Below are 19,424 nucleotides of genomic sequence, written 5' to 3' on the forward strand. Positions count from 1 at the left end.
ACGATGGCGGCGGACGTCGAGGGGGACGTGTACGTGCTGGTGGAGCATCCCTTCGAGTACACGGGCAAGGACGGGCGCCGCGTTGCCATCCAGCCCAACGAGCGCTACCGCCTGCTGCGCCGCAGCACGGAGCACTGGTGGCACGTGCGCAGCGAGCCCGGCGGCCGCCCCTTCTACCTGCCGGCGCAGTACGTGCGCGAGCTGCCTGCCCTCGGCCACCCTGCCCCCGCCCCGCAGCCGCCCGCGCGCCTTCCGGGTCCCGCAGACCCCGAACCGCTCTCCTATGACTACCGCTTCGTGAGAGCGTCGGCGCCCGCCGGTCCCGACGGCGCGCCCGCCGAGCCCCGGGGCCGCGCGGGCTCCATGTGCGGCCTAGCTCGGCGCGGCGCAGCAAGCCAGCGCCGAAGCCTGGCGCCCTGCCTGCCCGCCTGCCTGTACACGAGGCCCATGGCACCTGTGCGGCCCGCGCAGTCTTTGGACGACCTGGCCCGCACCGCCGCGCCCCCTGCCGGTCTCCTCGGGAGCGGGGGCAGCCTCAAGGCCTGCAGCGTGGCGGGCTCTTGGTTGTGCCCGCGGCCTCTGGCGGGCAGCAACTCCGAAAACGTCTACGAGGCCATCCAGGACGTGCGCGGCCAGCCGCTGGAGCAGCACCCGGAGCAGGTACGCCTTGGGGAGCCGGGAGCGGGCAGACGGGCGGGAGTTACGCGCGCCGCGAGTGGCGGCTCTAGGAGACCCGCTCAGTCTTGCATCGGGCTCCACGGAGCAGCAGTGTCCGCCGGCTTTGGACCGCTCACGCCGAGCCTAACTTTACTCAACTACGAAACGAGAGGGGTACAGGCTTACTAACGATCTCTTAGCTGCAATTCCCAAATGTCAAAGCTCCCTGGAGCCCAAAGGGTTTTTGTAACTCAGCTGATGGCAAACTTTGACTTGAACCATGTGCGGCCGTGGACGGCCTTAATTTATCCCATTTAGTGTGAATATTCAAGTTTTGCTGCAGAAGTGCAAATAAACCCGATTACAGGCTGCTGCCCAAGCCTTGCAGGGAGAGTTATGTCACCTGTGGCAGGTGTGTGCGCCGGTTATCCTTCTAAAATCCTAACCATTCCGAAACGTATCCAGAATGAAATAGGGGACTGTGGACCTGCCGCCGCCGGCTCTACCTGCCTCGCCTTTCTCACATGAGCTTGGGCGTCGGAGGAGATAATGGATGTGAAAGTCAGGGGTCTGCTTCCTTTTTTGACTGGTTCCAACATTTTAGTTCCTTTTTTTTTTTTTTTTTTTTGTAATTTTGATGGTTTTGTTTCAGAAAGAAGTCCAGTTATCGCGAGGATGTTCTTTTTGCCTCAGAATTCGGTTATGTAAATTTGGGAAATTTAAAATTTTTATTTAAATATCATTTAAAATAAGAGCACCTTTTTAAAACTCTTACATCCTCAGAATACTTCGGCGGGCTGGACTTCTTCAAGTTTAGGGACTTTTCAGGGAGAGGTGGGGGCGTGGAGGGCACAGGCCCCCTCTGACATGTGCCACATCTGACAGCTGTGTAATTATGGGCAATCCACTTCCTCTCTCAGGGTCTCAGTTCGTGTTTAGATCAAGGGGGTAGGGGATGGATGACCCCTGAAGCTTGTGAGTCTCTGATTTCCTTCTTTGGACCCAATATGATTACAATAAATATTGATGCCTGCTACGTTCAGGGACTGAGTCTGGGAAGAAAGAGGCACCGTCCCCATCTGTGAGTTCCTGGGTCTTCCCTCCGCCCGGTCTCGTTATGGTGCAGTGTTCAGGATTTGAGGCAGAGACTCGAATTTGACTCTGCTGGGTCACCTGCCAGCTCCTGACAAGCCGCTTCATGCCCCCGGCCACGATGCCCTCTTGTGTACGTGCAGAACAATACCAAAGGATTCGAGGCGTTGAGAGCCTTAAACGAGGTGAAGCGTGGAAGTGCTTGGCACGTAGTAGGCGGTCAGCCAAGACCGGCTGAGGTCCCACTGGGTGTCTTTTCCTCCGGGTGCACGCCACCTTTGCTAAGGTTTCTGCAAGGACCAACCCGCCCCCTGGTGGCCAGAGCGGAGAACAGCATGCTGTGGGTGGGGAAGGAGATCGGGACCCAGACCCGGAGCTGGGAGAGTTGCGGGGGCGGAGCAGGGATGGGGCGAGTCCTTCAGCCAAGCGCCTCTGCTAACCCACCAGACAGTTCCTCTGGAATACATGGCTGGATTCCCCTTCCCCGGCGCCCCTCCGTTTACTGAGCAGGCTCTCGGCGGCACACTCCGGGGCCTTTCCACATTCTCTGTCCTTGTGATGGTGGGAATGTCTGTCTGGCCCTTGGAGGTGCACTCCTCGATCCTTGAGGTGGGGGACTGGCCTTTCTCTCTGAACCCCAGCACCTGGCATAGGGCCTGGCCCAGAGCCTTGCCGAATGTGTTGAAGAGGGACGAGGAGAGCCAGCCCCCTTACCATGAACCGGGGCTCTGCAGGTCTGCCCAAGGGGCTCCACCCATGAGCCCAGGACCAAGATGGGAGAAAGAGGGAGAGGAGACACCACCACCCCACCCCACTCCCCGCATCCTGGTACCTCCTGAGAAGAGAAATCACCCCAGGAGCCAGGGTCACTGCCCCTTCTTTCTCTAGCTGCGGCAGCTGCGGTGGTGTATTAGGAGTATGTGGACACAGGTGATGATGGGGGTAGCGCTTGTACAGGGAGGAACTGGGGTGTCTCCCAGACACCTGGGTTTTGGCAGAGAGGCTCTGCCCAGTCCCACTTCTGGCCCTAATTCACTGTGTGACCTCAACAAGTCACTTAGCATCTCTGGTCCTGTTTCCTCCCCTGTGTAATGGGTATAATACCACACTCCCTGTGACTGTGCTTTATTCGAGTGTCAGCTGTGTGCTTCCCTTGACACCCCATCCCTGACAAACTCCAGGGGTGGGCAGGTGGTTCCCTCCTGGGAAGGAAATCCCACCCTGCTCTCAGTTGTTCAAGATAGCATTTAGAGAAGTAGTTTCCTGAAAGGTGAGCCTACCTGTTTTCTCCTTGGAGGATGCAGGAGAAGCAGGTCCTACCTTTCCCCTCCATTCACTACATGTGAATTGACAGAACACCTGCCAAGCACCAGGTGAGCCTTTGGATCTAAAGGTGACTGAGGCACAGATCCAGCTCTGAGGGGTTCGCTGTCTGGGATGGGAGATTGGGAGGAGGGGACTTCAGTGCCTGACACAGGCCACCTGTAATGGAGTTACATTTGGTGTGCATGGGCAGGGGTGGAGGTGCGGGAAGATGCGGCACCTTTGGGGCCTTACAGCTGGGGCTCAGGAATGGGGGCTTGGGGTCGGGAGTGGATGGTGTCTTGCCGAGCCGGGGCTCATGGGCTCTCGCCAGGAATTTGGACTTTATCCTGCAGCTGTTGGAAGGCTTTCAGCAGAGAAGGGAGGGGGATTGAGGAAAAACCCGTGGCTGGGCCTTGGAGAATGACGAGGACCTTCATGGTCTCCCAGGCACGCAGTGATAATGGGAGATTTGGGAGGTAGACTTGGCGGGACCTGGTGGCTGATGGGTCGGCGGGGGGGGGGGGGGGTGGTGGGAAATCAGGAGGAGCTCCAGTCTCCCAGTCTGCACTCTGGGGCAGACAGTGGTGCTGTTCACAGCTGGGATAACTGGGGAGGAAGGGGTGGAGGAAAGACGCGGTGCCCACTTTGGCCCTGCCTGGTCCAGTAGGCAGTCGGATAGCTGGGGCTGCCATCCAGGAGGAGACCTTCAGCCTGTGATGGAGGAGCCATGGGTGTGGAGAGAATGTGGACTTGGGGAATGGAGCACCTGAACAGCCTTGGGGCTATTGCATTTGGGTGACTGACAGAGGGAGGAGAGAGGATCATAAGGGGAAAGAACAGTCAGGGAACAAAGAGGAAAAGCAGGAGAGTGCTGACCCAGAAGCCGAGGGGAAGTGTCCAGAGAAAAGGGAAGTTAGATGAAGGCCATCGAACATTTATCAGTAGTGGCCACCAGAAGGTCAGCAGCCACCTTATCAGAAGCTGGTCAAGGGGTCAAGGGGTTGCTGAAGGCAGAGAGCAAAGGGCCAGAGAAATGAAGGTGAGGACACAGGTAGCATGTAGACAACTCTCAGAAGCTTAGCAGGGAGGGGGACCCGTGTGGTCAGATGCGGGTGCAGATCTAGGGTGGAGACGCCCCCGAATCTCAGTGAAGGGGCAGGAAGAGGGGGAGGCTGAGGATGGTGAGGAGGTCGTTGAAGGGATGAGATCCCAGGAGAAAGGAGTGAGGGAGGGACCCAGAGCAGAGGGGAAGGGACCTACTTCCTCTGAGGAGGAGCAAGGATGTGTGCATGGAGGTGACATGGGGTCATTGGTGGGGTAGGAACAGTGTCCACTTGATGGGCCATTGGACAGGGGGAGATGGTGGCGAGGAGGGCAGGACAATTGGCAGAGGCAGGGACTGTCCCCGCCACAGGAGAGGAGCCTGTACCACGTGGGGCGTTTCATAGCCTCGTCATTAACCATTCACTTGGCTGGGGAAGCACACAGTGAGCGTCTAGCGTGTGCTGGCCACCGGGCCACAAAGCATGGTAAGACATGACGGTCCCTGTCCCAAAGGGGCTAACGGTCCTGTGGGCTCTCAAACACTCATCCTCCCAGCAGCCTGGGAGGCAGGCATGGGTACCCCCCGCACGTTTGTCCCGAGTGCAAACAGAGGTTCAAAGAGCTTTAGTGACTGGCCAAAGCCCACACGGCCAGGGGGTGGCTGCTTCCAGATCAGCTGCAGGCCTCCAGACCCCAAACCCCACCCTTACCAGGCTCGGTCTCAGCCAGGCGGCTTTCGGGCTTGGCCACTCTGTTCTCAGCAAGGACAGTACAAGCCCAAGGCAAACAAGGGTTCACTTTTGGGTATTTTTTGGTGGCACCGCGCGGCTCGTGGGATCTTAGTTCCCTGACCAGGGATTGAACCCGGGCCCCCAGCAGTGGAAGCGCCGAGTCCTAACCCCTGGACCGCCAGGGGATTCCCAAGTGTTCACTTTTCTGTGTGCTCCGTATGTGCCCAGCCGTGGGCATGGGGGCACGGAGGAGGCAGGGATTCCAAACGCTCCCCTTGAGAATGAGATGCCCCAGGAAGGGGCAGAAGCACACCCTTCTGAGGCGGGCGGGGGGGCCGTCCTGACTCTGGGATTTCAGGGTGTGGTCACCATCGCTGCCCCAAGCTGACTCAGAGGTGGGAAGGCCCAGGCCGGCCACCTGGACTGGAGCCCGCCCCTGCTGCCGGGGCATTGGCCCCAGGGAGGAAGGCGTTACAGCCCTGGCCTCTGCAGCTGCTTATGCAAACAGCCCAGGAGGCACCGCACCTGAGCGGGTTCTGGACTGGAAGGAACCCCAGGGCCCTCGTTGCTCCCTCCTCCTCTGCCAGGAACCGTGAGTGACCTTTCACCTCCCAAGGAGTTGGGACCCTGGGGGGAGGAGGGGCGTGCCACAGCGGTTTTCCCACTCTCTCCCTGACTCCCCTCCCGACCTTTCCCTGTACCCTAGAACCCAGCCGGTGACCCCTGCTGCCAGGTGCCCCACTCTCCTCTCTGGATCCCAGCCCTGGCACGCACTCCCTGGGACAGACTCCAGGGGCAGCCCCGGGCAGCTGTGATGGAGATAAGGGAACTGGCCTTGGGCTGACCCACCTGGATCCCCCTTTGGGACCAGCCAGGGGGCCTTCTAAAACGGGGGGCTGGTAAGAACAGGGGAGCCGAGGCCAAGCGAAGGACCTAATGAGTCCCCTTGTCCATACGCCCTCCTTCCAACACCTCAGCCCACCCCCACCCAGCAAGGGCAGCTGCCCTGGGGTGGCTTTCTTGACACCTGGCCTGAACTTACCCTCCCCATGACTCACCTGCAGCCCCAGGCTGGCCCGGGAGCCCCACTGCCCAACCTATGACCTGGTTTGTGAAAGAGCAGGTTCTTGGGGAGCTCCCTTCCATCCTCACCCCACATTCCTGCCCACTGAGAGCCCCCCCTGCCCACTGCCCCCAAGGCAGAAAGGAGCAACCTCCCACCCTGCAGACTGTTGTCACTGGGTGATTCCCCCGCTCCCCCAGCCTGGGCCTCATTTCACCCGGTTCCCTTCAGCCCCCAGGCCTCCTGAGACAACCCCGCGGCAAGCCCACCTGCCTCCCCACTTCCTTCCTGGGCTCCGGCAGCTGGCCTCACTCTGTATCTATTTTCTCTGCCCTTCCTGGAGCTGTCGGTCCAACGGTGGGAGGGGTCGGGCAGTTGGTACTGAATGCCAGCCCCGATGGCCAGTCAGTGCCAGGTCCTGGGCATGGGAGAGCCCATGCTCATGGCCGGAGGTAGCTGATGATCAGAACGTGGTCAAGGTTCCACGGCAGAGTGTTGGGGAGCTTTGGAGCTGGATCTAAGTGGATCAGCAAGGGGACAGTTGATGTTGGTTGGTGTTGAGGGAAATGGGGCTCCCAGCGCTGGGTCCCGTGAAGGGGTGCTTGCTAAAATTCGGACACTGTTTCCAAATTGAGGAAGGATTGTGGTGTTGAGGGGATTTCCAGAGCTACTGCCTAGGCAAGATGAAGCCTGCAGGACCCTTTGTCCAGCCCAGGCTCTGGGCTCCATGGTGCCGCCCTGCATCCTCTCCTTGCCCTGCCTGCAGGTCCATCGTGAGCATGAAGGTGAGTAGGCCAGGACTCCATGTCTAGGCTTCATGTCTGTCCTGGAGGCTGGGCCCACTTGGGCCGGAGAGAGGAAGCCCAGAAGAGGCCTGCCTCCAGACCCTGCCAGCCGTCTTCACTCCTCATTATACACTGGAGTGCTCCTCGCCTTGTCTGAACTTGTAAATGCCTGTTTCCCTATAAAAATAATTTAACCCCATTGCAAATATTTGGATAAAGGGGTGGGAGGGGGAACTTCAATCTAATGATTTAGGATTTGGGTTTCTCTCCATCCATTCTGCTTTCCTAGGCTTACATGTTGGGGAGTTTTACAGGCATCCCAGTGTGCTGACGATTATGCTGTACTTTTTCACTTCCACGTTCCTTGATTCAGTAAATGGCAGGTGATGTTACCAGGCTCTGGGAGACAATGAAAAATCAGAGGTGGTCCCTGCCCTCAGGTAGCTTACTGTCCAGGGGGAGAGACTGACAAGTAAATGACAGTTACAGTATTTTGTGGCGAATGCCACTGCACGGTGCTGTGGGGGGCACGTCCGAGAAGCCCCCCTCCCGGGATCTCTCAGGCGAAAGGGAAATCTACAATCCTCCTGTCCAGGGAGGGGATGTCAGAGGTGAATCCTAACGGTTTCTACAGTTCAGCCTCCTGCAAAACCTTCTGGACCTGGTGCTTTTGCAGTGACAGATTTTTTTTTCTTCTTCTCATCAGTGGTAATTAGTCTTTTCAATTTTCCCACCGGTTCTTTAGTTAATTTTGTCCTCTTCATATTTTACCGGGAAAGTATTCCTGTTTTCAAAGTTCTTCATAGACCTACAAAAACTGTATATATTTTCTGTTTAAGGGATGTAAGGGTTCGTATGTATCAAATCAAGTTTATTGATTATATTATTCAGATACATTTCCTTTGTATGCTTCTTTTTTTGTCTTTTGTTCTGATTCTGATAGAGGTTTATTAAATCTCCCACTCAAATTCTCTCTGTAAATTTATTCTTGTACTTTTTTTAAAAAACTTATTTATTTTTGGCTGTGTTGGGTCTTGGTTACTGCGCGCGGGCTTTCTCTAGTCGCGGTGAGGGGGGCTGCTCTTCGCTGCGGTGCGCAGGTTTCTCATTGCGGTGGCTTCTCTTGTCGCGGAGCACGGGCTCTAGGCTCGCGGGCTCGGTAGTTGTGGCTCGCGGGCTCTAGAGCGCAGGCTCAGTAGTTGTGGCTCACGAGCTGAGTTGCTCCGCGGCATGTGGGATCTTCCCGGACCAGGGCTCGAACCCGTGTCCCCTGCGTTGGCAGGCGGATTCCTAACCACTTCACCACCAGGGAAGCCCTCTTCTTGTACTTTTAATAGTTTTTGCTTTTTCTGTTTAACTATAATGCTATTGGGAGCATACAGGTTTTGACCGTCCCATCTTCACAAATCGTGCCTTTGTATCATTCTGCCATGTCCCTTTTTATCCTGCTTAGTGCAGGATAAATTCCACCTGAAGTTCCACCTTTCTGTTATTAATATGGCCATGCTTCCTTTTTATTTCATTTTATTTTATTTTTTGCACTTGCTGGTCTCTCAGTATCCTTTTATTTTCAACCATTATCATTTTTTTTAAAGTGTATTTCTTGTACATATCATATCACTGTTTTTTTAAAACCCAAGCTGTCTCTTAATGGGATAATTCAATCTGTTCACGTTTCATTTAACAATTGATACACTGTCCTTGATTTTATTACTAATGGTTTATTTTATTTTGTTACTTATTTATTTATTTGGCTGCGCCAGGTCTTAGTTGCGGCACGCGGGGATCTTCGTTGCCGCGTGGTGTCTTTAGTTGTTGCGGCATGCAGGATGTAGTTCCCTGACCGGGGATCAAACCCGGACCCCCTGCATTGGGAGCGTGGAGTCTTAACCACTAGACCATCAGAGAAGTCCCACTAATGGTTTAGTTTACATTTATTGGTTTACCTTGTGGTTTTCTTTTCCCCTTCAGTCAGGTTGCTCTCGATTCCCTTTTTCTCTCCCTGTTAATCTGTTGTCCTGCTGCACTTTGCTTGCCATTAGTGGCTTCTGCTTTTCCCTGGGGTTCCTAATCCAGTGTGTTGTAGAGGATGTGTGTGATGAGGACTCTTCTTCTCAGCAACCCATCTGGAGCTCTCAGAGCACTGTCAGTCTGTAGACTTGGGTCTTTTTCCAGCTTAGGGAAATCTTTTTGTTACATGATTATTGTTTCTTTTACTTTTTCTTTCCTTTGCATGTTAGCGCTCCTGGCTGGATCCCACCAGTTTCTTATCTTTTCTCTCTTTACTTCCATCTCTATGTGCTTTTGCTCTGAGGTTTGAGGTATTTTTCTGCTTGGTCTCCCAGGCCACACATTTGAATCTCAAGAGTGACTCTCTTCTCCTTCAACAATATATTTTAAGTTCTAAAATAGTCCTTTTATTCCTTCTTTTGTGCCTTACTTGAATCTCCTTAAGAGTTTTTATTTTTTGTTCGTGTTGTAATTATATTTTCCAGCCCTCTGTCTTTCGAATAGCCTCAAGGTGTTTTTTGTTTTTGTTTTCTTAAACCAGGTAGTATACTTACATGGGTTAAAAAAAATCAAAGCAATATTAAAAAGTATATAGCAGGGCTTCCCTGGTGGTGCAGTGGACACAGGTTTGTGCCCCGGTCCGGGAAGATCCCACATGCCGCGGAGCGGCTGGGCCCGTGAGCCATGGCCGCTGAGCCTGCGCGTCCGGAGCCCGTGCTCCGCAACGGGAGAGGCCACAGCAGTGAGAGGCCCGCGTACGGCAAAAAAAAAAAAAAAAAAAGTATATAGCAATAATTCTCACACCGTTGCTTCCATGCCCTGTTCTCCATTGGCTCAAAAGTCACCACTCTTATTAATTCTTTTTCTATTCTTCCAGAGTTTCTTTGTACAAACACAAACTGGTATCAATATATATTTGACTGTTTTCTGTCTCTCTTACACAAAGATAGTATGCAGGACACAGGGTCCTATATCTTGTTATTTTTTGCCTTTTTGATTTAACAGTGTATCTTGGAGATTGTACACAGAAAGTATCCTTCCTTATAGCTACATGGTTTCCCATTGTAGGGAGGTATCATAATTCATTTAACCAGTCCACTGTTGATGGACACTTGGATTGTGTCCTATCTTTTGCTATTACAAACAACACTATAATAAATCATCTTTTACACCTGTACAAGTAAATCGAGGATAAATCCCAGAAGTACAGTTGCTGGGTTGAACAGTAGGGTAAACAGTAGGTATTCGTTAGATGTTGCCAAATTGCTGTGGGTGGGGCTTATACCAATTTGCTCTCCCACCAATGCAAATGAGCACGACTATTTCTCCACGGCCTTGCCGACTGAGTGTCATCAAAATTTTGGTTTCTGCCAATCTGACAGGAAAATGTATTATCTTAAGGTAGCTTGAATTTGCATTTCTCTTTCCAGTGAGAATGAGCATCTTTTTACATATTTGAGGACTGTTTGCTTCTCTTTCTCTGTGAATGGCCTGTTCCTATCCTTTGCTCATTTATCTGTTGAATTATTGGTCTTTTTCTTTGTTGATTTCCAGGAGGTCTTTCTGTAGGGAAAATCACCCTTTGTCTTATTACATGAGCTGTAATCCCTTGTCAAAGTTTGTCTTTTGACTTTGCTAATGGTAATTTTTGGCCACACAAGTTTTCTTAAAATACATTTATGTAGTCAAATGTATAACTCACTTATTTTATGGCATTTATATTTAGAGTCTTTGTTACTAAGGCTTCTCCCCCCCACCTTTGGCTGCACTACGCGGCATGTGGGATCTTAGTTCCCCAACAGGGATCGAACCTGCGCCCCCTGCATTGGAAGTGCGGAGTCTTAACCACTGGACCTCCAGGGAAATCCCACAAAGGCTTTTTTTTAAAAGAGAATTTTGCTTGTATTTTCCTCTCTGAGTATTGTTGTTATGGCTTCACTTTTTTTTTTTTTTTTTTTTTGCGGTACGCGGGCCTCTCACTGCTGGGGCCTCTCCCATTGCGGAGCACAGGCTCCAAACGCGCAGGCTCAGCGGCCATGGCTCACGGGCCCAGCCGCTCCGGGGCATGTGGGATCCTCCCGAACCCGGGCACGAACCCGCGTCCCCTGCATCGGCAGGCGGACTTTCAACCACTGTGCCACCAGGGAAGCCCTATGGCTTCACTTTTAACATCTGAATCTTTGATCCTTCGGGTGTATGTCTGAGTGGACAGAGTGAGATGTCGACTCACCTTTAATTACCTTTTCTTTCCAGATGGTCCTCCAGTTGTCCCATCCCCCTTTACTGACAAGTTCTTCTTCCTGTCATGATTTGTGATGGCGTCTTTAGCGTGTCCTGCGTCCCAGTCGTACTGGGGTCTGATAGCAGTGGCCAGTTTGGTGGCTCTGTTTGTTCCACCTCTCTCCAGCCCCTGGGCCATCAGAGGAGTGGAGTTTATTATGAGTCTTTGCTCATCAGGGCTGGGGGTGAGCTTGGTGGGGGGTCCCTAGAGCAGCGGTGGTCTCTGCCAGTGTGAATTCTCCCTGCCTCCTTGGCAGGCCCAGCCTTAAGGACAGAGGGTGTTTAGCCCACCTGCTTGGCTCCCCATCAGCTCCTGGGGGCAAGGGGTCTGGACAAGGCTCCCCCTGCCTTCACCCTAGGTGAAGTCCCGTGGCAGGGGCAGTCTACACCAGGGTCTCCCGGATCCCAGCCTCTGTCTCAGGACCTCTCACCTGTGCCAGCCAGGTCCTGCCCACTCACCTGCACCAGCTCCCACTTGGTTTGGGCAGGAGAGGGTAGCAGCTGGGAGAAGAAGAGAAGCAGGGCATGTTTAAGCTGCTATATTTCAGAATCCCTGGCCCCAGAACTGTATCTTAAAGGGAGAGAAATTCCTTTGTCTATGACAGATTGGGAATAGGGGAGAGCTGGAAGGGCCGGTCTGTTTGCAGATAAGAAGTAATGAATACCTTGTGAAGTAGTAACACTGAGGATGAAGAATAGAAAAAAAAAAAAGTCTGAGGGTTTTTTTTCTTTCTATTATGAAATTTTTCAAACATACAAAAAAGAAAAAAGAATACTGAAGTGAATATAATTATACTTATTAGCTAGATTCAACAGTTACCATTTTCCATGTTCTATCTTTTTTGCCAAGAATAAAATTATGAAAGTTACAAATGCCAGAGTTCATTATATTTCACCCTTGAAAACTTCAGCATGCACCTCTTAAAAATGATCAAAAATGATCTTTTTCTCTATCACCATGATACCATTATTATATCTAACAAAATTAACATTAATGCTTTAATATCCTCTAAGATCCAAGCCATAGTCAAATTTCCCCCATTATCCTGAGACAAGTCTCTCACAGCCGGTTCAAACCAGGATCCAATCCTATGCGTTCATTGCATTCGGTTGTCTCTTAAATCTCCCTTGACAACCCCCTTCCTTTCCTTCTGCCCTGACACGGACTTGTAAAAGATACCAGACCAGTTGTCCTGTAGAATGTCTGTTTCAGATCTGAATGTTGGCTTCCCTGTGGTGATGTTCCCATGCTCCTCTCACCCTGGTGTTAGCTGGGGACTGGTAATTCTGAAAGGTTTCCGCAGGCTGGATCGCCAGGGCTCCGAGGCAGGTGATACAAGGAATCAAGGGTGATTCTAGGTTTCTGCTTGAGCAGCAGAGGTGATGCTGAGATGGGGAGGAGAATGAAGATGAACTCGGTGTGTGCATCTTTTCAGTGTACCAAGGCCGTCCTGGGGCGGGGGGAGGGGGGCAGCTGGATTTCTCAACCTGGAGACACAGTTGCAAGTTGTTAAGCTAATAAAGCTGGTTGAGCTCTCCCAGGACAGTAGAGTGAGAAGCAGAGATGAGACACCAAGCACGCGGGAGATGGGCACCAAGAGTCTGGGAACAGAGTCCAGAACCAAGGGCACCCAACTGAAACCCCAAACCAGAAAAGCAGAAGTGCAACCCTGCTTTCTTCCCCACGTCCCCATGTGGGGGTGGGAACTCAGGTTCCTGCTTGGCTCTTTTGTACCAGCCAACCCTTTGAGCGGGGGAGAGAATGACAGCCCATTCTATGGATAAAGAAACTGAGGTCCAGAGATTCCAGGGGTCGCCCAGAGAGACACTGAGACGGAGTCTACACAAGAAGCCAGGTCTCTGGACTCTGGCTCCATTCTCTTTTCCCTTTAATTGAATGGAGCTTCTGCCCCAAACCCAGGAGAAGAACCTCACCCCAGGTCATTGTGTTTGGAATCTCACACTAAGTGCCTCTCAGGGGGCGGAGCCAGGCATGACTCCCCACTGCACGGTGGTAGGGGTGGATATGGAGTGAGGCCTGGACTCTGTGCTGGAGAAGGTGTGCTCAGAGGAGGGACAGACGCCAGAACAGGGGCGGTTCTGTACACAGCTAAGGCCCTGGGGACAAAGATCACGACTCATTTCCCCCTCCACCCCAGCCCGGGTGGCACAGAGCAGGCTCAGAGGCAGCTGAGGAGTTCCTGTCCCCCCTGCCCCCGCCCCCCTTAGCCAGCCCCTGGGCTCAGTCGCTGGTCTGTGGGCATTTCGTTTGCCTCTGGTCCCAGACAGCTGATAGGATTTTCTGGTTGCACCTGCTTCTGGCCCGATACTTCTGTGAGAGTTTTGGAGAGATGGGCGATATGCAGCTGGCTTGTTGTGTCCCCTTCCCCCCCCCCCCCCCCGCATGTGCCTCTCCAGGCGCGAGGGTGTGGTGAGAGAGGAGGACCCTGCTGGGGAGCCGCTGTGGTCAACACCTCCTCTCCCCGGGGGAGGGGAAGCCCGGGCAGGAGGCCTGAGAAGCCAGCCTCGGTGACCAGGACAGGCCAGAGCTGCGTGGGTTTTGCTCGGTCCCTGAAGTGTGGAGCCGGAGCCCAGAGGGAGACCCCAGGCGTGGGAGCCAGGCCTCTTAGAGGGGAGGAGCTGTGGCCGGGGCGCTGGCTGCCTTTTCTGTGGTCCCAGCCATCCCCCCACTGTCACTCCTGGTCCCTGCCACAGGGAGACCCTGCTCCCCAATTCCTCCTGTGGGGCTGTGCTGAGGGCCTAGGTTCCCGCGCCTGTCCTCCTGTCTTCCCTCCCCACCCCAGCTCCTCCCTGGTGGCTCAGCTGCTCTGGGATTTGCAGAGCTTCTTCCCTTCTCTGGGGCTTGGCTTCTTCTCTCTTGGTGGCTGTGTGTGTGTGTGTGTGTGTGTGTGTGTGTGTGTGTGTGTGTGTTCCCTGGCCCTCAGGGTAGGGGCAAGGTGACGCACCATATGTGTGACAAGTGAGGACTCCAGGCCTCTCTGGGGGATTAGTCTTGCCCCTGGGCTGCTGGCTTCTGAGTTGGGGCACAGGGGATGGTAGTGAAGTGATACTAGAGCCCTGAGGGCAGAGTACGGCATAGGCCTCAGACTTGCTCTGAATGGGGTCTCCCCAAGTGTTCCACACCCCAGATCTACACCATGCCTGGCTCGACTTGGGTGTCCCTGTCCTGAGCCCACAGTGGGTGCAGGGGAGGAGAGCCTGGGGGATGTGGGCCGGGAAGGAAGGAGAGCCAGGGCTGTGGGGTGAGGGATTGCTGAAATGGGAGATGAGGGCCCTGGGATGCAGGTGGGAGGGTGAGGGTCAGAGCGTCCTGTTTAGCCACTGCGGGCGAGCCCGCGGGCTGCCGGGTGGTGGGCACTTGGGGCTGAGGAGGAAGCACCTCTGAGGGGATTAATAAAGACAAGATGGACCCCAAAGGCTCAGAGGAGAGGCCGCAGCTTCTCATCCAGGACCTGCTGTGTCCTCTGTGAGCACCCACCTGGTGAGGGGGTGAAGAGAGGAGAGGCCAGAAGAAAGCTCTTAGGGTAGGGTGGGGTGGGGGGCTAGTCTCTGGGTCCTTGGAGGGCGGGGGAGGGGCCCGGGCGTAGCTGCTCGTTTGTGTGGGCACGCAGGTGAGGGTGCACGCATGCGTCTTGGTGACCAGGGCTGGAGGAGGCGGACCCAGGCGGTCAGACGGGTAGATGGTGGTGTGGCCAGAATCCCGCCTGTCCTCCGCGTGGCTGGAAGGATCCAGACACCAGCTCCCTCCGATACCACGTCTGCCCAGGCCCCTTCCTCTTTGGGACATCCCCACACACACACAAGCTTCCTCTTCTCCATCACATCCTCCTTGGGCCTTGGAGGAGTTGACGGCCACTCGTTGTCCTGTCTACACCAGCCCAGGCCCCAGCACCCAGCTGCCCCCTCTGCCGGCCCCCGTATGTGCAGCCCACCCCTCCCCCCTACCACGGGCCCAGTGCCGTCCTCTGTGCAGTCTGCTCCGCGTCTGCGTCTGGGCCTGGGTTTCAGAACTCCCTGGTAATCAGAGCACTGAGCGGGGTGGTCAGTGGTTTCCCTGGACATAAAATACCCCTGCCCCGAGGTACCCCTACCCGACTCCACCCCACCCTGTCTCAGGAGGCTTCCTTCTCAGGCAGCATTTCCGCAGCCCTGACAGGAAATGGGCTGGAGGCTCAGCCTCCCGCCATCGCAAGACAACTTCTTGTTTCCCTGTTGCCCTGTACCAGCCCTGGGCTTGTGCCCCTTAGCTCCACCCCCAAAGCCTTCCCAGGGCTTCATCCCAGCAGCTCAGGGGCACAGGATGGTGGACATCATTGCCAAACTGACCAGGAGGCAGAGTCGGGGCCTGCGGGGACAGGTAGGGGACCCTGGCATTGCGGGGAGAGCTCAGCCTCTGATGGGGATGGCAGAAGGGTCTATGGGGTCAGGGGCTGCCAGTGGGCCTCCATCCTCTGGCCCCACTAGGAGCTGAGGGAGCCTCACCGAGGTGGGACTCCTCCCTTCTTTCCTCTTTCCTTCTCTGAGGCCCCGCCTGTCTGAGAGGGGTGGCATAGGGATGCTGAGAGGTGGTGACCTGCTTCGGGGCTGGGGGGCGGGGAGGGGAGAGGCAAGGCCTGTCACCTGCCTGTGGGCAAGGGGAGGGGACTGGATTTGAGAGGGGCACGGGGGCAGCCGGGCCCCTCTTGGCTCTGTTCTCCGGACTGAGGTGGGAGACCACTTTCTCTTTCCCACTCAGTGTCCCCTGTGTCTCTAACCTGACTGGGATCTGGGGCCCAAGAGCCCCTGGTGCCCTAGTCAGACCCCTGTTGACGGGCTGTGTCTGCATCTAGTCTTGGCCTCCAGGAGTTGGGGGAGGGGCGGCAGCCCTGCTCTAACCGGGGAGAGCTCCTCCTTGAAGGCCTGAGGGCCTGGAGGGCCTGGCTTCACCACCTGGCTTCCAGGAGCCAGTCTGAGCCTGTCTGAGGCTCTGCCAGGAGAGGAAAGTACCTCTATCTCAGCACTGCGGGGGCTCTACAGAGAGTTCTAGAGTCTGAAAGGGCCTCAGGGCTACTTCAGTCCAGCTCTTTCCACAGCGCTGCAGCAACCCTAGCAGGGGTTCGACTCTGCTTGCCCACCTCAGATGAAGGCCCCTCACAACCTTCCACAGCTGCCTGTGTCTCTGGGGCAGCTCCAATCCTTAGACTGTGCTTCCCTCCGAGGGGCATTGCCCTGCCCCCGTTTGGCCTCTGATTTGCAGTCTGGAGCTCCCCAGTGTAATTCTGTGTCTTCTCTTCCTGGTGACAGTCACGTGGGGGGCCTCAACTTCTACCTCCCAAATCTCCTCTATACCGGCTGGGCGTGTTCCTTGTACAAGGCCCTGATCAGCCGGACCAGCCTGGGGCTCCCCGTGGACTCAGAGCCAGGGCCAGCAGCCTGGCCACGTGGAATTCCCCACTCCCAAGAGCCTGTCTCCTTCCTTGGCACCCTTCCAGCCCCTGTCCCCGGGATGAGCAAGGCCGCTGGGGTCCAGCTGGGGTGGGCAGGAGGTGTGTCCGGTCATCCACTTTCCTCCACCCGCTGCCCATATCCTATTCTCCCAAGGGTTTCCCTGGCTCCTGTGCCTGAACTCTCATTTTCAGGAAGTTCTTGCTCAAAGCTAACCCCAGTCTCTCCTGCAATATCAGGTGTGTTTGGTTTTTGTTTGTTACTGAAGTTTGGCATGGAATTGACTTGCATACTCATGCAGTAATTGTTTTTGTTTGTTTGTTTGTTATAAAGCATTTTTTTAAAAATATTTATCTAGTTACTTGGCTGTGCCGGGTCTTATTTGCGGCACGTGACCTCTTTGCTGTGGCACGTGGGACCTTTTAGTAGCGGCATTCGGAATCCTTAGTTGCGTCACGCGGGCTCTTAGTTGTGGCATGTGGGATCTAGTTCCCTGACCAGGGATCGAACCTGGGCCCCCTGCATTGGGAGCGCGGAGTCTTAACCACTGGACCACCAGGGAGGTCTCAGTAAGTGTTTCTGATGGATCGGCTGTGTGGCTCAGGGCACTGGACCATCTCCTGGGGGTTGACTATGGTCAGTACATCATCCTGGGTCTTGATCTCAAGAAACTCTTGCCTTTTGGGGGCAGAGAAGTTAGGCAGATGGGTGGACAATGAACGGACCACCAAGGCAGAATGCCATCGGGCCCCAACAGAGCGACAAGCAGAGTGCCAGCGGGTTAGACTTCTCATCCGAGGGAGAAAGCCTCCCCCAGGTGCGGCTTGTGAGCTGAGCACCAGCAGAGGAGCAGGATTTGGACCAGCAGGGAACGGGGAGGGAGGGTGGTGGGTTTCCAGGCTACAGGAACATCTGGAGCAAAGGCATGGGGGTAAGAAGATGCCTTTTGTGTTTGGGGGAGGGTCAGCAGGCCAGTGTGGTTGGAATACAGGATGCCACAGGAGGGCTGTTGTGGACAGAGAGAGAAGTGGTGCGGAAGGTCCCATTTCGGCCACACAGGAGCTTGTGGAGCGAGGGAGAGGAGTGGACTGGTGTACGCAGGTCTTCCTGCCCCCTCCATGCCTGGGGCCCATCACACTGTCTCAAATGGCAACACCCCCTTCTATTTTCGTTTTCTTGTTAGCAGCAGTCATCACTGAGGTGCGGTGCATTTCCCTATCACCCTGCTTGGTGCCCTCCTCACCCCACCACCATTTACACACATATGCACTAGAGTGTCAGCTCCGCCAGGGCAGATTTGTGTCCATTTGTCCACGGCTGCATTCCCAGTGCCTAGAACAGTGCCTGGCACAGAGCAGGCAGATCTTTGCTGGCCAAGTGAATGTTTTTGTAGGCGCCTGCCCAAGGCCCAGTGAGAGGCTGCCTTGAGCGGGAGGTGCTTCCCCTCTCGAGTAGTTTATAGCAGCAGTCCGCAAACTTTTTGGCACCAGGGACCAGTTTCATGGAAGACCGGGGCAGGAGGGGGGGAGGTGGGGGATGGTTCAGGCTGTAATGCCAGCTATGGGGAGTGGTGGGGCGCAGCAGATGAAGCTTCGCTTGCTCGCCCGCCGCTCACCTTGGGCTGTGCGGCCCAGTTCCTAACAGGCTGGGGACCACTACCGGTCCGTGGCCAGGGGATTGGGGACCCCTGGTTTATAGCTTTGTGAAGGTGTTACAGCAACAGAGGAACCTCTATGAATTTTTTAAAATTAATTTATTTATTTTTGGCTGCGTTGGGTCTTCGTTGCTGCGCGCGGGCTTCCTCTAGCTGCGGCGAGCGGGGGCCACTCTTCGTTGCGGTGCGCAGGCTTCTCATTGCGGTGGCTTCTCTTGCTGCGGAGCACGGGCTCTAGGCACACAAGCTTCAGCAGTTGCGGCATGCAGGCCCCAGAGCACGCGGGCTTCAGTAGTTGTGTCACGTGGGCTCAGTAGTTGGGGCTCGCAGGCTCTAGAGCACAGGCTCAGTAGTTGTGGTGTATGGGCTTAGTTGCTCCACGGCATGTGGGATCTTCCCGGACTAGGGCTCGAACACGTGTCCCCGGCATTGGCAGGCGGATTCTTAATCACTGCGCCACCAGAGAAGTCCCTCTATGATTTTTTAAAAAAGATTTATTGCACAAAATTTTGATGCTGCAGAAAAGAAAAAAACGAAACAAGACCAAATCCAAGTCCTATAATTACCCTACCCAGAGGTGACCTCCGTTAGCATTTTGGAGAGTTTCTAAAAACACAAAATTGGAATTGTACTGAGTTTACATTTTTGAAATCTGCTTTTCCCTTGTACCATTATGCATTCTTAGAAAACAGTATTAATCTCCTCGTGCTCTTCTGCTGCCTGGGGTTTGATAGTGTCATTAGTTATCTTTCTGGTGGGTGCTAGGCTGGGGGTGGTGGGCACACAAGAGAAATCTCGGGAGAGATCTGGAACCTGACACCTGAGCTGAGTCCTAAAGAAGGAATAGGAGTCAGCCAGGAGGGGCAGGTTGTGAGGGAGCAGAGGCCTGTAGCAGACACAGCAGAGAGGCTGGGGGCCTCCAGCAAGCCGGTGCTACTGGAGCTTAAAGTTCAAGGCAAGGGCCAGGAGTGGCAGGAAATAGGGGGGAAGACAGGCAGGTGACGGAAGGCCTCTGGGGCCCTGGTAAGGGCTTAGAGTTTGCCCAGCAGGTAGCAGGGAGCCGTGAGGGTGTTAAGCATGACCAGGCTTACATTCTGTGTAACTGGACCCTGCAGCCCACCTCACTTTACTTTGGAGGGGGACATGGGGCTCACCTTTTCTTTGCCCTCCTTCCTCCTTCCCATCTGGTTCTTTCTCTTTCTCTTGTCTGCGATTGATTCTGAGGCCTGGAAACCCTGTATTGGGGAAGTAACAGCTCCAAATCTGGAACCGGAGGCAGTACTGGTTCCAGTTCAGAGCTTTCTTGGCAGAGGAGGAAGGAGGGCTGGGGGTTCTTTGTGGGGGCTGTAGAATGGAGC

At 54.7% G+C, this 19,424-nt stretch overlaps 1 protein-coding gene across 8 annotated transcripts in view; it reads left to right on the forward strand.

Moving 5' to 3' along the window:
- ARHGAP27 (Rho GTPase activating protein 27) overlaps nt 1-19,424 on the forward strand; it is a gene marked incomplete at its 5' end in the record, with an annotated part of 28,017 nt that continues 8,593 nt past the window's right edge. For 4 of the 8 annotated variants that reach the window (XM_082860607.1, XM_082860610.1, XM_082860611.1 and 1 more), the window contains one exon: nt 15,289-15,345. In XM_082860607.1, the coding sequence (XP_082716733.1) occupies nt 15,289-15,345 (57 nt within the window). Of the gene's footprint in view, nt 661-15,288; nt 15,346-19,424 lie in introns of those variants that run through there. The other 4 variants (XM_082860609.1, XM_082860608.1, XM_082860605.1 and 1 more) reach the window with 2 other exon arrangements.

Source organism: Leucopleurus acutus, assembly GCF_964270905.1.
Source record: "Leucopleurus acutus genome assembly, chromosome: 19".
Classification (NCBI taxonomy): Eukaryota; Metazoa; Chordata; class Mammalia; order Artiodactyla; family Delphinidae; genus Leucopleurus; species Leucopleurus acutus.